This window comes from Oenanthe melanoleuca, chromosome 3, assembly GCF_029582105.1.
Source record: "Oenanthe melanoleuca isolate GR-GAL-2019-014 chromosome 3, OMel1.0, whole genome shotgun sequence".
Lineage (NCBI taxonomy): Eukaryota > Metazoa > Chordata > Aves > Passeriformes > Muscicapidae > Oenanthe > Oenanthe melanoleuca.
The window spans coordinates 26,684,726-26,700,608 of NC_079336.1; the positions used below are offsets into that span (position 1 = coordinate 26,684,726).

At 43.2% G+C, this 15,883-nt stretch overlaps 1 protein-coding gene across 6 annotated transcripts in view; it reads left to right on the forward strand.

The window, feature by feature from the left end:
• Nucleotides 1–976: 976 nt before the first annotated feature.
• The window catches only part of ADGRB3 (adhesion G protein-coupled receptor B3), a 439,829-nt gene continuing 424,922 nt past the window's right edge, over nucleotides 977–15,883 (forward strand). For 2 of the 6 annotated variants that reach the window (XM_056488286.1, XM_056488289.1), the window contains exons 1-2: nucleotides 977–1,528; nucleotides 4,271–5,039. In XM_056488286.1, coding sequence (XP_056344261.1) covers nucleotides 4,286–5,039 — 754 coding nt within the window. In that variant the 5' untranslated portion in view covers nucleotides 977–1,528; nucleotides 4,271–4,285. Of the gene's footprint in view, nucleotides 1,529–1,608; nucleotides 1,780–4,157; nucleotides 5,040–15,883 lie in introns of those variants that run through there. The other 4 variants (XM_056488287.1, XM_056488290.1, XM_056488292.1 and 1 more) reach the window with 3 other exon arrangements.

Consider the following 15,883-nt stretch of genomic DNA (forward strand, 5'->3'; position numbering starts at 1 on the left):
CAGATGCAGCAAAATTTCAAACAAAAACAAAAGAAAAAGGGGGTGCCTTTTCTGTGGCAGGGCTTTTGTCGGGAACCTCCCCCGTGCGACCCGCCCGCCGGCGGTGCCGCTCCGGCCGCTGTCGCTCGCAAGCTGCGCTGCCAGCCGCGCACCGCGCCGGGCGAGCCCCGCCGGCTGCGTCTCCATCCTCCGAGCGGAGAGCGAGCGCGGCGCCCGGGCACAGCCTCATCTCTGCCGCCCAGCAGCACGGCGCTAATTGCAGCCGCGCCGACAGAATTGCCATTGTTTCTCGTCGGAGGCGGGCGGCAGTTTGAGGGGTTTATCCCGGGAGCCCCGTATCAGTTAATCCGCATCGCCGAGCCGACAGCTCCCGGGGCTGCGGCGAGGGGGAGGCTGTGCTTCGGAAGAAAAAACGAGAGGAAGGAGATCAAGCGGGAGCTCCCCGCCCCGGCGTCCCCGTTTCCCTCGCTGCCCGCCCGCGGGTGTTTCTGACGCCGGGGCGCAGCGCTGGGAAGGGCGGTCGGGAGAACCCGCGGGGCGCGGCGAGCGGCGTTGGTGGGGCGCGTACCGAACCGCACCGCACCGCTCCGCATCGAACCGCTCCGCACCGCCCCGCACCGCACCGCACCGCACCGCTCCGCACCGCGGGCCCGGCGGCCGGGGCGCGCACACGCAGGAGCCCCCCCGGCGGGCGGGCGGGGGCGCGCACATGCGCGCGCTCAGGGCCCGGCCGGCAGGGAGGCGGGCGCGCTGCGCGGGCACGCAGCGGCGGAGGCGCACGCAGCGGCGGGGACGCGCTCCCGCCGCCGCCGTGCTCCCTGCGCGCCCGGCGCTCACACCGCTCCCGACATCGGCAGCCGAGGACCCCCCGCCGCTGTCCGGCCATGAGTGCTGAGCGGGGAGGAGGAGGGAGGAAGGAGGAATAAATCTATTAGTAATAACAACAACAACAACAACAACAACAAAACCCACCAACAAATCCGCACTAGCGCCTTAGTCCTTCTCGCAGACCGTCGACTGCCTGGCATCGCCGTGCATCGGGCTGCTGTGCTGAGACTTTGTTTCAAGTAAAAAAAAAAACAAAAACGCCAACAAAAAACCAAACAAAAAAACAAAAACCTTCGCTTGCTCAGCCACTTCCATTTTTTCCCCTGCAGTCTCGCTGGTTTGACGTGGTTGTTTTTCTTTTTTGGTTTTTTTTTTTTTTTTTTTTTTTTTTTTTGGGTGTTCTTTTTTTTTTTTTTTTTTTTTTTTTCTGTTTTCTTTCCCTTCATGTGGTTGGATTTGGTGGATCCGGAGCCAAAGCTGATTTTTTTCCTCGGTGGGGTGTGCGTGTGGCGTGCGGGGATTTTCTCGCTGCGTTTTTTATCTTCTGCTGCTTTTTTAAATCTTGGTTTTGAACCTGAGCCGGGAAAAATGGGAAACGGTGCTTCCGTCAGAAGGGGAATCTCTCCATCACTGTTGTTGGGACGTGTGCCTGTGGTGCTAGTGTTTTAGAGAAATAGCCTGACAGCTTTCGGAGTGGAAGGTAAGGGTGCCCGGGGCATTTCCATTTCCCATTTCCAGGGATTACGACTGGAGAGCTTTTAGCTTGGGATTCCGGGGAGGAGGCGGCGGAGGAGGGGGACAGGCTGTTGCTGAAGGATAGAGAGAGAGACAGCACATACGAAATGATCTCCGCATTTACTTCAGCGCTGCAGTTTAAAAGTTAGAGAAGTCCGTCTTGCGACAGGTCTGCTTCCCTGAGAGTAATTTCCAGCGAGACCGAGAAAACCTGAGGTTTGTGCACGATTGGGGTAATTTGTATGGGGGGTGGGGGGAATTGTTAGGTTAATAGGAAGTTAAAATAAGAGAAGTCAGTGGGTCTTCTGTTGGGGAAAAAAAAATAAATGGAGTGATGGCGCCGTCTATGTTCGGCTAAACTACAGTGTCACCTAGAAAATCAGTTCGGGGAATATCCAAACTAAATGTCCGTTCCTTTTCAGCAGAAGAGGATTCTCCCCCTTCCCAAATGGGCAACCTTAAGCCTCTGTGGCCATTCTTTAACTCCCTCCTCCATGGAAAAGAAAGATGTTTTTAATCTGAGTCTCTTAATCCTTCCAGCGAGCAGGTTCACTCTGCATCTAGCAGTGCTGCAAACTAACTGACTGCTGCCGGCACACTCGGTTCGTGTGTGTGTGCATGTGTGCGTGTGTAATGCACACAGGGAGAGAGGGATTAAGACAGCGTTCTGTTTCAGTAGCCGTGCATGAACAAATGCACAACTAAAATGAGGGCTATTTGATTACATTTCTTCACAGAAAACAGCCTAGCACTGCAGAGGTCTTTATTTTTCTAGTGCAGATATTACATAGGATGGAAAAAGTCAGAGGCTTTTTTCCTTTTCAAACAGAAAAGCAAATAAGCTCCCTTTCTACTTTCCAGATTATAAAATTAATCCTTTTTCATGGGTGGAATTCTTAATTTAGACACTTATTGTCACATTGGCTTTCAACGCCTACACCATCCTGAATAACACTGCGCAGAACTGCATTGCCTGCAAAGTGCTTCAGCAAAGGGGAAATTGTTTCCAGAATTCCCAATAAGTTTCTCTTTTTAAAAACCTTAAATGCTGTACCAGCCCTGTTTGGAGAAGGAGAACCATGTTATTCATTGAGACGAATGCTCAGAAAGGAGAAAATCTCACCATGTGGATAGACCCAGCAGCAGCTCTGCTTTTTTTTTTTTTTTTTTTTTTTTTTTTTTTTTTTTTTTGAAACCTCTGCTATAAAGAGGGTTAGAGTTGCTACTGCTTTTTGCCCATTTCAGGATTCAGAGTTTGCATTATAATCTAGGAGATACGAAAATCTCTTCAAGGGAGCTTAATCTGGTGACTTGCTGTGTGTTACGCAATGGGAAACAGAAGATGCCTTGCTGTTTAGTGGGGAGATGAAAAGCTAAGCAAAGACACACATCTAAACTCACTAACAGTGCCTATGTGTGTGTGTGTGCCTCTGCTTACAGAGCAACAGTGGAAGAGACTGCAACCTAGAGAGTTTTGAAATTAGGTTGGTATCACTTCTTTCTGCTAGTATTTAAGAGCAGAAGGTGAAAAACTACTCATTCGTAAGAGAAAAGCAACTTTTCAAAGGCTAATGCTGAAAACCTTAAACCTGAAATTTCTGGATATCATTACAGAGGTAAATGTAACTCGGGTTTGCTGTATGAACCTAGGCCACTGTTAAAGGAACAGAGCATGTGGAGACTGTGAGGGCTGGCAGGTGCAGTAAAAAAGCTTTCTTTGGAGATACTAGCAGAGAAAATGTAATATTTTCTTTCATTGTTCAAACGCACAGCTGCAAAACACAGGAGCTAATCAGACAGTACAAGTAATTTGTAATAAGAGGGCAAGTGCAGTCCAATAGGTGCAGAGATCCTGCTGTAGCACAGCCAGATATATAGAGCTACTGATTGTAATACTAATACTGTGATCCATTTTATGTATCCTTAGAGGCTGAAGCACACTGAAATTATTATCCAAAAAAGCTGGCATTTAGTGATCCTGTCAGAGCAGAAGTAGTTATATCCATCTGTCTTTGTTTCTTTCTTCAGTAGTGTCAAAATTTTATTAATACATTAATATCAGCATTTTCTGCCTTTTTAGAGACCTCTGTATACCAGGCAGCCAGGGGGAAGACATGTAGGCATATGGGAGATAATGTTCCATCTGTAACAAATAGTAATTGGTGCATTTTTAAAGTATAGCTGTAATAATTCAGTTACTTCCCAGACTTAAGAGAAAAATCATGTGTAACAAATTCTACCAGCTTTCTTTTTCTATTCTGGTGAAATCTTGCATGTACATGTCGTATATGTACATACATAACTACAGCAGATTAATTATTTACTTTTTGAATAAATAAATAAATAAATTTCTCTTCTCTTGGTCTGTCAGGTAAGGTATCTAGGATTTTACTTAAGTTGAGCAGTTCTAGTCCGCGCCATGATGACTAAATCCTAGAGAGAAGAGGACATTCCTATTAATAATCTAATAGCTGTTGAGTTTTAATTTGTCGGTGGCAGCCGTGTCTGCGGCGATGGCCGCGTGATGGCGCTGTGCACACAGCGGCAACCCCGGCCCTTGCGTTATAAAATAAAAATTACCTGCCCTTCTTTCTGAAAGGGGCTCTAACTGCAAGCTTGAAAACAGCTGGCTCGAATATTGCAAGGATTTGGTTTTCTATGCGTGAAGAATTCTACTTGCATTTTTATTTCATTTCATCTCCTGCAGGCCAAATGACATAGGATGAAGGCTGTTCGTAATTTGCTGATTTATATATTTTCCACCTATCTACTGGTTATGTTTGGATTTAATGCTGCCCAAGACTTCTGGTGTTCCACGTTGGTGAAGGGGGTCATTTATGGATCGTATTCTGTAAGTGAAATGTTTCCTAAAAACTTCACAAACTGCACTTGGACGCTGGAAAATCCAGATCCAACCAAATATAGCATTTACCTGAAATTTTCCAAAAAGGACTTCAGCTGCTCCAACTTTTCCCTCTTGGCTTATCAGTTTGATCATTTTTCTCATGAAAAAATAAAGGATCTTTTAAAAAATAACCATTCTATAATGCAGCTCTGCAACTCCAAGAATGCTTTTGTATTTCTGCAGTATGATAAGAATTTTATTCAGATACGTCGTGTCTACCCTATCAACTTCCCAGGATTACACAAAAAAGAAGAAGACCAAAAATCCTTCTTTGAATTTTTGGTGTTGAACAAGGTGAGCCCAAGCCAGTTTGGGTGCCATGTGTTATGCACTTGGTTGGAGAGCTGCTTGAAATCTGAAAATGGGAGAACCGAGTCCTGTGGGATCATGTATACAAAATGCACCTGCCCTCAGCATTTGGGAGAATGGGGAATAGACGACCAGTCCCTGGTGTTGCTCAATAACGTGGTGCTGCCCCTCAACGAGCAGACTGAAGGCTGCCTGACCCAGGAGCTGCAAACCACCCAGGTCTGCAATCTCACCAGAGAAGCCAAGCGGCCGCCAAAAGAAGGTAGGTGCTTCTTGGAGGGGGGGCTGAAAGCCATGGCAGTGTCTCAGTCCTGCTGCCAGCTCTCCTCAATGCTCACGCTCCTTTCAGTTCCTCTCTGCTCTGGCTCTCCTCTACACGAGGCAAAAGGGCTGGAGAAGATGCACACTCCCTTAAAGGCAGGGAAGGCTGCATTTTCATTTCTAAACTGGCCTAACCTACAGCATATAGTTCTGCTGAGCATTGTTGAAACTCCTCACAAGCAGGATCCATCTGTTTTAAGGCCTCACTTACAGTAATGCCCACAGGTGGTGAGCCAGAAATCACTCTTCCCCCTCACCAACTCTTTACAGCAACTCCCCAACTTCTTGAAATGATCCCTCGACTTTGCAAGGAAAACATTTCCAAAGGCATGCAGGCAACCTGACCAAAAGACCAGGAGATTTACCATGTTCAGGACAGCTGGTCCCTGGGCCAGACCTCAGCAACCTGCAAACAAACCAAGAGCAAACGCAATTGCACAGGGTGCAGCCTCTGCCTGAGGTGCCCGGAGGGGCGAGGCGCTGCGCAGGCAGGACGGGCTGGTTCCACCCCGGCGGCTCCGGGAAGGGACACAGGCTGCTCCTGCGCCCGTTCTCAGGCAGTCTCGGCTCCCGGAGATGAGGGCTCAGAATCTCATTGCAGCATTAGCGAGGAGGGGTTGATGTGTCATTCCCAGCAGCTGCTCCAGTCCCAGCAGCTGCTTCATGTCCCCGCTGGAAGAAGGGGAGGGGGGCGTTGTGGAAGGGTGGGAAGACAGGGGTCCAGCAGTTAGCATGGCAGCCCTCCACCTAGTCCCTCTGCTACATACCTCCTGTTTTAGCCTGATATTTTGGGGAGGTTAGGGCGGGAGGGCGATTTTTAGAAGGACTTTGAGGGGTTGTGAGGCAGGGAAAGCGTGGGTTGAACATAGCTGGGGGCTCTGGATGCAGGCTCTTGGCGAGGGGGTCCTTCAGGGCTGCCATGCGGGAATGGGGGGAGGGGGAGGATAAACCATCGAGCCTGGGGTATTGCATTTTAATGCAGGAAATGTTCCCTCTCTCCTTGTTTTTTTGCATAGCCACAAAGCTCTCAGTCTGTGGCGAGGCAGTGCCAAGCTCCCAGCCCCCCTAATAGAAGTTGCTTTGTGGAGGAATGTAACATTGACACGTTGTTAGGAGAGGATTTTCTTTAAGGGCAGCCAAGCCCCAGTGCTGTGGGAGAAGAAAAGCTGAACTTGCTCCAGCTGCCGCGGTGCCAGCGGCCAAGGGCAGGGCCGGGGGAGGGGAAGGCTGGCTCTGGGATGCTCCGAGCATCCTGTGGCTCCGCGCTCTCCCGCGCCCGGCGGCCCGCGACCAGCACGGTTCAAAGGGGCGGGGGAGGCCCGGCTGCCGCACACATCTCCTAGAGAAGCTGGTTCAGTGGCAGGGGTGGTATTTAACATCGCTTAGCGCTAATTAGCGCCTGGGGAGGCGGCCCCGGCCGCAGCGGGCGGAGCCGGGCGGGCGCCGCGCGGGTGCGGGTGTACCGCCTGTATCGCCCATACATCCATACAGCCCGTACAGCCCATACACCCGTACAGCCCGTACACCCATACATCCATACAGCCCTTACAGCCCATACACCCATACATCCATATAGCCCGTACAGCCCATACACCCATACATCCATACAGCCCGTACAGCCCGTACAGCCCGTACACCCATACAGCCCTTACAGCCCGTACAGCCCGTACAGCCCTTACAGCCCGTACACCCATACACCCGTACAGCCCATACACCCGTACAGCCCGTACAGCCCTTACAGCCCGTACAGCCCGTACACCCGTACAGCCCGTACACCCGTACAGCCCGTACAGCCCGTACAGCCCATACACCCGTACACCCATACACCCATACACCCGTACAGCCCGTACAGCCCGTACAGCCCTTACACCCGTACAGCCCGTACAGCCCTTACAGCCCGTACAGCCCATACAGCCCGTACAGCCCGTACAGCCCATACACCCATACAGCCCTTACAGCCCGTACAGCCCGTACAGCCCTTACAGCCCGTACACCCATACACCCATACACCCGTACAGCCCATACACCCGTACAGCCCGTACAGCCCTTACAGCCCGTACAGCCCGTACACCCGTACAGCCCGTACAGCCCGTACAGCCCGTACAGCCCATACACCCGTACAGCCCATACACCCATACACCCGTACAGCCCGTACAGCCCGTACAGCCCTTACAGCCCGTACAGCCCGTACAGCCCGTACAGCCCTTAGAGCCCGGACAGCCCGTACAGCCCGTACACCCCGTACAGCCCTTAGAGCCCGGACAGCCCCGCCGGGTGGTCCCGGGAAGCACGGGGTGCACTGCCCCGGCGGGGAGCACGAACACCGCCCGCCCCAAGGCGCGCAGGGAGCGCAGCCGAGCGGGCCCGGCAGGACCCTGCGGAGCGGCGAGCAGCGCATCCCCCCGGGACCACCGGGAGAGGCGCATCCATCCTCCCTCCCTGCCTCCCATTCCCGTCCTTTGGCACCGGCTCCCTCGTGGGGAGTGCGCGTTGGACGCCCTCGAGTCTTAACCCAAAATACACTAAATTCCAAGGGGATGAGTGTATCCAGGTTAAAGAATCTGTTTCAGAAATGGACTAGTTGAAAGGACAGAGGAAGCTTAGGACGAGCATTTCTTTGGGTTTTTTTTCTTCCCTTAAATTTTGAAACGTTTGCAGCATATTTTGCTTCCAATTTCCAGGCATGTTTTAATTCTTGCCTCTACTCTGGGATTTTCCTATTTATGAGCTTGAGAAATGGCGTTCTTAGAGAGGGTGGAAATCTAATTTGGTAGGTGGGAGGTTTCATTTGCTTGTGTTTCACTCTATTTAGTGGGGCCAGTTTTGAATTGATGGAAATTTTTACAGTATTAGAATTATTTCAATATTTTATTTAATTGCTTTAATGCACTTTGAAATTGTTCATCATATTGTTAATCAAAGTTATAATCAGTTTGCAAAGTAAGACTCCATAGTACTTCTCAGTTTGCAGTAAGCTTTTTGTTTTCCACTCAGTGTCTGAAGCATTTTTTCCCTTTCCTCAGAAGGTTAAAAATCTGTGAGAGAGGCATGTTTAGTCTTTGTTTTCTGTAGATACAGTTACATTCATTAAGCACATCAGTCTGGTGTATTTGTATGTAAGAAGCTTTGTGGTGTGTGGTTCAGATCAAGGCCTTACTGAGGGATCAAAATGTAGAATATTCTTGCTGCAAACGTGATGCATTTCATTATTTCTGTCGGTGAACATTAAGGCAAGAAATACAAATTTTGTTTTCACAGACAATCTAGTTCAAGTTAGACTGGCACAGGTAGCATAAATAAGGTAGAACAATAACTAATAAATGGTTGTTAGGGTTCATAGTGGCAACTGAAAGTGCAATTTTGCTAGTTTAAGTTGAGTTTTAAGGGAAATTGAGTTTACTGTTGAGAGAGTGCTCTAGATTTGGTAAGACTGTGTTTTGTGATTTTGTGCATTATTTTGAGGTTTTGTACTGACATTGCCTAGAAGTGACTTTTGGAAAGGAATTGCAAAGACCTGACAGCTTTCTAAGTATCATGCAAACCTTCCCATCCATCAGATTTGCTTTCATCAAGCTTGACTGTATGAAGTGTAAAATCTTTTCCCAAAACTATTTCAGTCACATTTTTAGAACCCATATGTAAATAGAGAGCATTTAGATTAAAGCCAATTGTTTCTATTTTGAGCCTCTGAAGATTTTTACAATTTTGAATATGATAAATGGCTTAGGAAAATGGATGAAAGTTGGTATTTTTCCTTTTTAAGAGGTGTTGCATTTTACAAAAGACGTGACAAGTATACAATGGATCATTGTGTTTCTAAATGTGCTGAAGTGTTGAACAATGAAAGGATCTAGGTCAGAAAAGTAGAAGCTGTACCATTGATTTTTAATAAAATGCTTTGGAAATATGTGGTTTATTCAGCATTTCTTCTGTAGGAAGATCACCTTTGGTGTCATTGGTTAAAACAGTATTGAAAATCACTACCATACCAGTTTCCTTGCATCTAGATCCTTTTCTGTGGCATTACATTTGAGATGCTTACCCTGGATCAAAGCAATGGCAAATAGGTCTCAATGAATACTTTGGCAGGGTCCTTAAATTAAGGGCTGTGGGGAATTTGTCCTCTTGATCTTCAGTGCTGTAACTGAAGTATGTCATGAAGTTTTTGTCAATAAGACAGGGCTGAGTTCCAAGTCTAATAGACATGTTAAGACTTTGTATGTAGTCAATCCAAGAGAGACTCCAAAAGCCTTTTTTCTTATAGTTGCCATAAAATTATTGTGGAGTCTTGTACTAGTTACTTAGAGAGGAACTATAGAGAATTTCCTATTGTGTTTACTGCCAAATCTGACAGGGTTCCTCCTAAAAGAATGTAAATAATTCTTTGTCCAGTTATTTACATCCAAGAGAAGAAGAAAAGGGATGTTCACATTTGTTAAATCTCAGCATTTGGAGTTCCAGGCTTAATCTTGTATCTCATGATCAGATGGTCCAAAATAATTTTATTAGGTATATTTTATTATTCTAGAAATGTAGCATTGGTTTACTTTGTCAGAAGTTCTAAGAGCTCACTGTGTACCAGCATCTCAGTATTCAACAACTGATTTTTTTCCTGATTTCAAATCTGCCAACAACACTGAGATCTTAACAGAGGATTTACTGTAAGAGATATGTCTTTAAAATAATAATTTATGTTACACTGTTGAATAATAGTAAGATATAGGATGCAGACAGTTTTGTAGAACCTTCATGACATAGATGCACTTATTTATATGCCATTCCATGGATGCTCACTTCCTGTTGCACACATTTGAGATGAATTTATAATATTCATCACATAACCAGAGGTCACTAGCTCAATGAGTGGGCTGGACATCCCTAGTCAGAAAGTCATAGCTAGTAATTAAATATCATATCATGGCTCCATCACAGGACTAAAACTGTTAAATCAGTGGTTTGTCTACTAAGATCAAAAATTACAAAATGGAGTCTAACAGCCATATACTTGGACAGGAATATTTAATATTTAGTGTGCAACAACTATTAGTGATGAAAGTAAAACACAGATAATCAAAAATAAAAAAAGCTTTTATCCAAAAGATTGAATGAGTACAGTAACATACTTAAAGAGGTTTAATAATTTTTATATCCTTCTGCCTTCAGTGGCCCTTTTATTCATGAGTTCAAGGGGATAAAGGAGGATGAGCACTAAGGGAAAACATTAAAATAATCAGTTAAAGAGATCATGTCTGTGAGTCTGGTTCCCCGTGGAAGGAAAAATTTTAAAAACTCCTATGGATTCCCATGTGCTGCATAATATGCCTTATTTTGACTTATTTTTCTGGAAGAAAATCATCATCTTAAAACTTTATATTTTTAGTACATATTTGAGTCATTCTGAACCACTCATAATAGGGTGCTTTATCACAGTCATGTGAGTTTGATTTCAAATTCTTTTTTTGAAGCAGTGCACTGTAGAAAAATCATTAATGATCAGCACCTCCTTTAATCAATAAGCCTTACCTTTGTTTTAAATTATTGTATGTGATTATCACTAATGACTGTACTTTAGTTTGTGCTGTATTGATTATTTCCACTTGATTTACTTCAGTAAACTATGAAGATTCTTGTTTTGATTTAAAGTTTAGAAGTTTGTGTGCCAGAGTAATCAGCACTTCATGTATGTGTGTGGAATTCAGTGGGATTTGGATCAACCCATAAGAGAATTGTTTGATGCTTTGGAAAAGGAAAATACCCAGACCATTTCCTTAATGGTACAAGAAAGCCTCTATAAATGGCTTTGCTTCCAGTTATTTAAATACTTTATTAGTAAATGTATTTTTGTTTCTCTAGGTAGTAATTTCTTTGGTATCAGAGATTCTATAAGTATTTTGTTCAGCACTTCTCACACACTAATGAGATAGAATATTATTTTTTGTGAAAATCAGCCAGCTTCAGTCAAATGTTTGCCTTAGGAGGGATCACAGGTGTCCTGTATAGGATTTGAATAGCAGTTTTTCCATGAACTCACTGCTTTTTTAAAACATTCATGGCATCAGTTGCATAGTAAGTTATAACCCAAACCAGGATTTTAGTTTCTCAGCATGTTGTTTTTGCTTGAATTAAACCTCTGTGCACATGATTGCACTCAGACATTGAAGACCTGCTCTCAACTGGGCAGAAATGCTGCTACAGACCTCCACTCTGAGAAACACAGGACATACATAGAAACCAGTGATAAAGGATGGCAAGGTATAGAAACAAATTAAGTGTTCAGAAGGAAGTCAAGGCAAGTATCCAAATTAGGAGCAGAATGCAAACTGCCTTGCTGCTGCCTCCAGTGAACCAGTGCTTGATAATACTGGGTTCTGTACCATCAGGTATTTCACACCAGTCATGCCTTCTTTGTTGGCCTTTCTCCTACCAGTAAGCTGTGCTTTTTGTCTTCAGATTCTTCCAATTACCCTTTGCCTGGGTGGAAAAGGTCCATAATACATTTACTGTGTTTTGGACCTTGCCCTCTGATTATCATGTGTTTTTGACAAATGTGGAAGTGTTCCAGTATAGAACAGCCATTAGCAGAAGTTGATGTAGATTCTGCTCACATAGTGGGATTTCAGTTGGTAACTCTTAGTGACATGACATGGAATTATATTATGACATAATGCAGGTACTACATTTTTTATTATTTGCAGTGGTTTATACCTACGTGTTTCTATTTTATGCATTTATATAATACAGTGATTATATGATGATTTACATTCAATCTGTTCTCCTGTGCTCTTTTTAAAGCAATTTATCCTTTTCTGTTCAAATCTATCCATATTGCTGTTTTGTTTAGTTTTCTGCTTGCAAAAGCATGGAAAAATCTGCTTTGTCTGTGGGAATACACAGAGGAATTTTCAGAGGAGACTTTCTTTTTCTCTTCTTAGGGAATTAAATTTATGAAGTTTATTCAGTTGTGTTTTATCAAAGGATTCCAACTTAAAGTTGTTGTAGCTCTCAAATTGGAGTTTAGTTGTTCATTTATAAATATGCAGTAATTGTAATAAAACAAAGGTCACTGCAGAATTCTGTTGAGAATTATTTGCATTCGCTGTTAACAAGAAATATAAAATGCTCTTTAGGACAGAGCAAGCTGTACATGATATAAAATACAAATTTACAAATTATGCATCACTGATCTATGAATATTTCAGAGTTTCAGCTCATTCTGATGTTAGTTTAATCTCAAGAAGAAGACAGTCAAATTTTTCAAAGTCATTCTCAGTTTTGTTAATCTTTTAGAGAAGTTATAAATAAAGTTTTTGTCAAGTTGCATACACAGTTTTCTGATGGACTAGCCACCATCAGAATTAATAAAAAATCAATAATAAGAGGGTACAAGATCCATATTGTTACTTTGCTCTTCAAAGGCCAAGATATTTTCCTTACTCAAGACAAATTCACCATGATATCACTATCATTTGGTCTAAACACAGATTAGATTAGACCTCAAAAAAGAGATGTGAAACAGCAATAGCATGTTTGTACTACCAAAAGCAAATTATTTCATAATTTTTATTTGTAAATTCATTTTTCCTTCTGTAGTTTTACTTTTGAAAGCATCCTTGACACTTGGTGGAGCAAAGCAGACATACTTTCAAGAAAACTCAGTTATGTAACTTGCTGCATTTCTTTCAGTTTTAGCTGGGTAGTCTGTCTCTGTATGCGATATTTCAGTTTCTTTTTCATTATCTGGAGGGGAAAAAAGGCACATGATGCACTCAAATTAGTATTTCTTTTATGGTGTTGAAAATGTGTGCAGCTGAAATTTGGAAGCAAGCTATTTTCAGTAATTAGGTCCAAATTTTATTTATATCTCCTAGAAATGGCAGAAACCACAACAAAAATCTAAAATTTGACTAGCATCCATTTTCTGGTAGCTTGATAGAAAATTGGTGACAATGAGGTGAACATGTCACGCACTTTTGGGCAATTTCCACTAATTTGCTTTCTTTAATTCTTCAGGAGATATGAAACATTTTGGAAGCTGACTGGTACCTGTTGCTCCCCATGTACTGCTAGCTCATTCATCAGTTATGTAGGGATACAGCTCCATAATGATTATTATTATGTAGGGATACACATACATTCCTTATGTTAAGTAGGAATTTATTGACCATTGTCACCAACTGAGGTGTGCTGTAGCAAGTTGCTTGTGCTGAGTAATGTCACCAGCCAAGTAGAAAAGTATTCACCTAAGGTTTTTGATCTTGATGTTGGTCAAGGATGTTATAATGGCCCAGCTAAGCTTCCAGGAACCTAAAAGTGGCACAAAAAAGAGCTGAGGGGAAGCAGTGGTGCTGATTCAACACAGTTAAAATTTGCTTAGGTAAAAAAGTCTATCAAAAAGTGGTTGACACATGTTACCCTTGCCTGCTCTCTTGGACAGGATGGCAGCCAATTACATAATACTGTGTTTCTAGGCAGTTGCACCATGTTTGATTACAGTATTACTGGCAGATCCTTCAAAGTAGAGTCCAAGATAGGTGTTTATCCAGGGCTTCCCACTGGCGATTACAGAGTGGTGCAGATTGCTGTCAAAGTGTGCACAGAGTGCTTGGGGATAAGGCAGCAAAGCCTTTGCAGCTCATTCCAGTAGTGCAGTTAGAAAAGGTTTAAATTACAGATTAGAAAATCAGAGAATCTAATTCAAGCTGTTTATTGGTTATGAGAAATAATATTGCTTCATGCAAGAATACTTTTTCCTGAGAGTCTTTTGGAAAAGTACAAGTCTGAATATTTCATGTGAAATATTTATTTGAATCCTAAATGTTTCATTTTTTTTTTTTTTTAATTTTAAATACTGTTTGTTTCTCTCTCCTTTCCATTCCCTTCTGTACTGTACACATAGATTTTAATTGTCTGCAAAGCTGGGCACTTCAGCTTGAACTGTAACAAGTTGTGTTTTTATCCTTGGAAGTGTTTTGTTTGTTCTGTGGCATTGGCCAATATCTGCAGTAACTGGCAAACATACAGATGCTTCATACTGGTGTGGTTGAAGGTTGATAGATGTGCTTCACACTGACAAAGGAGAAGAGGGAAAACGTTCAGCACTGCAGGTGTAATGTGAGTACACAGCCTTGTCCAGCTGGTCTGTCTGCATCAAATGTCTTGGAAATCACTAATGCAGAGAGTATCAGAAAGTTTCACTCTCCTTGGAAGGGAGGAATGTGCCAAGGCCGGGTTATTAGCCAATCCCAGAAACTGTAAGGTTGTGAGTTATGTATGGGGCTCTAGGGCTTCAGTAGATTATGCTCTTAAATAGGTTCATAAATGCATTAGATACTGGTTATACCTCTTGAAGGAGAATTACACTCAGAAATGTTTGATGGTTATTGTCCTCGCAGAGTTGAATGTACCGAAAAATAATTGGAGCCTGCTCTGGAACCAGTGTTTTCCTGTCTTGTAAATTTATTTTCAATTATGTTTTCACTGAATTTTTAGTATTTTCATGAAAATTGGAGCAGCTTCATAATTGGGAAAAATCAACCCTGTTCCTATTCCTTGACCAGAGAGAACCTTCTGAGAGGCAGAGCCAGAGTGCTCCAAGTGCTGCAGTTGTTTACAGGACATTCAGGTCTGGGTTGAGAGGTTATGCACAGAAGATTGTAAAGGGAGGATGCCATCTCTGGTTGTGTCTTCTGCAAAGTTTGGTCTAGGTGGTATGATGCAAGACCACCTTTTGGAATCCCTCTGCTCAGGAGTTTGCTCCTTCTCACGGTGAGGCAATGCCCAGACCCTTGTGGGCACCTTGCTCAGGTGCCTTGAGGCTCTTGAACACCAGTGGGTGTGGGCTGTCCTGGGATGAACATTTTGGAGGTCCTGGTTTTAATGTGGGTCTTGAAAGTGATGATGAGGCATGTAAACTTACTGGATTTCTCTTGTAACTGCTTTTTGATTTTCCTTTCCTTTTACAATTGTACAGCCTTGCCTTCTGGTAAGATTAAGAGGATAAGTACATTCAGGTTTTCTTGGCAATCAGTGTCACACTGTTACTCAGTGTATATAGATTATGCCATTACTGCTAAAACTGAGTCTTTTTTTTTCCTCATAATTCTGAGGAAAATCAAACCTACATTTTCCCTGAGTATTTTCTAGTGGTTGAAGTGAAAGTGTGAATTTATTGGTTGTTTTGCAGGTGAAATAGGTGAAGAGAATGAAGGACTCTGACATTTATCTACTATTTCATGTTTTTAAGCTTTTGGTTAATGGATTTTTGTCCACGTGAAATCTGAATTGTTGCAAAAAATAAGTTTTAGTCTGGTGATATTACATGTACAGTAACTTTACAATAACTGAATTTCTAGAATAAATAAGACATGACAGGGTATCCAAGCGTGCCAGGATGTAGCATCTAAATGTTTTTCAGACATTACTATATTCCTGCTTTTCTGTTCACTTGTACATAAATAAACTCATTGAATCAACATCATTATTAATGTAAATGGGATTTAATTAAAAGTAAGTTTGCTGGTAAATGCTCTCAATTGGAGATGTGGATTCCTGAAATACGTCTAATCAATATTAGAACAGGAAACCATTATTTTATTTTTAAAATATTTTCTGTAAATATTATTAGAAATTAATGCCATCAACAATAATAACAATAATAAGTTGCAATCAAACAAATCAATATCAATAAACAGCAATAATAGCAATTAATTTACTATATATGGACTGCCTGCACAAGTTCAATAAATATTCTTTGCTTTTGTTGTCCTGGACCCCAGTTTTGTCTAG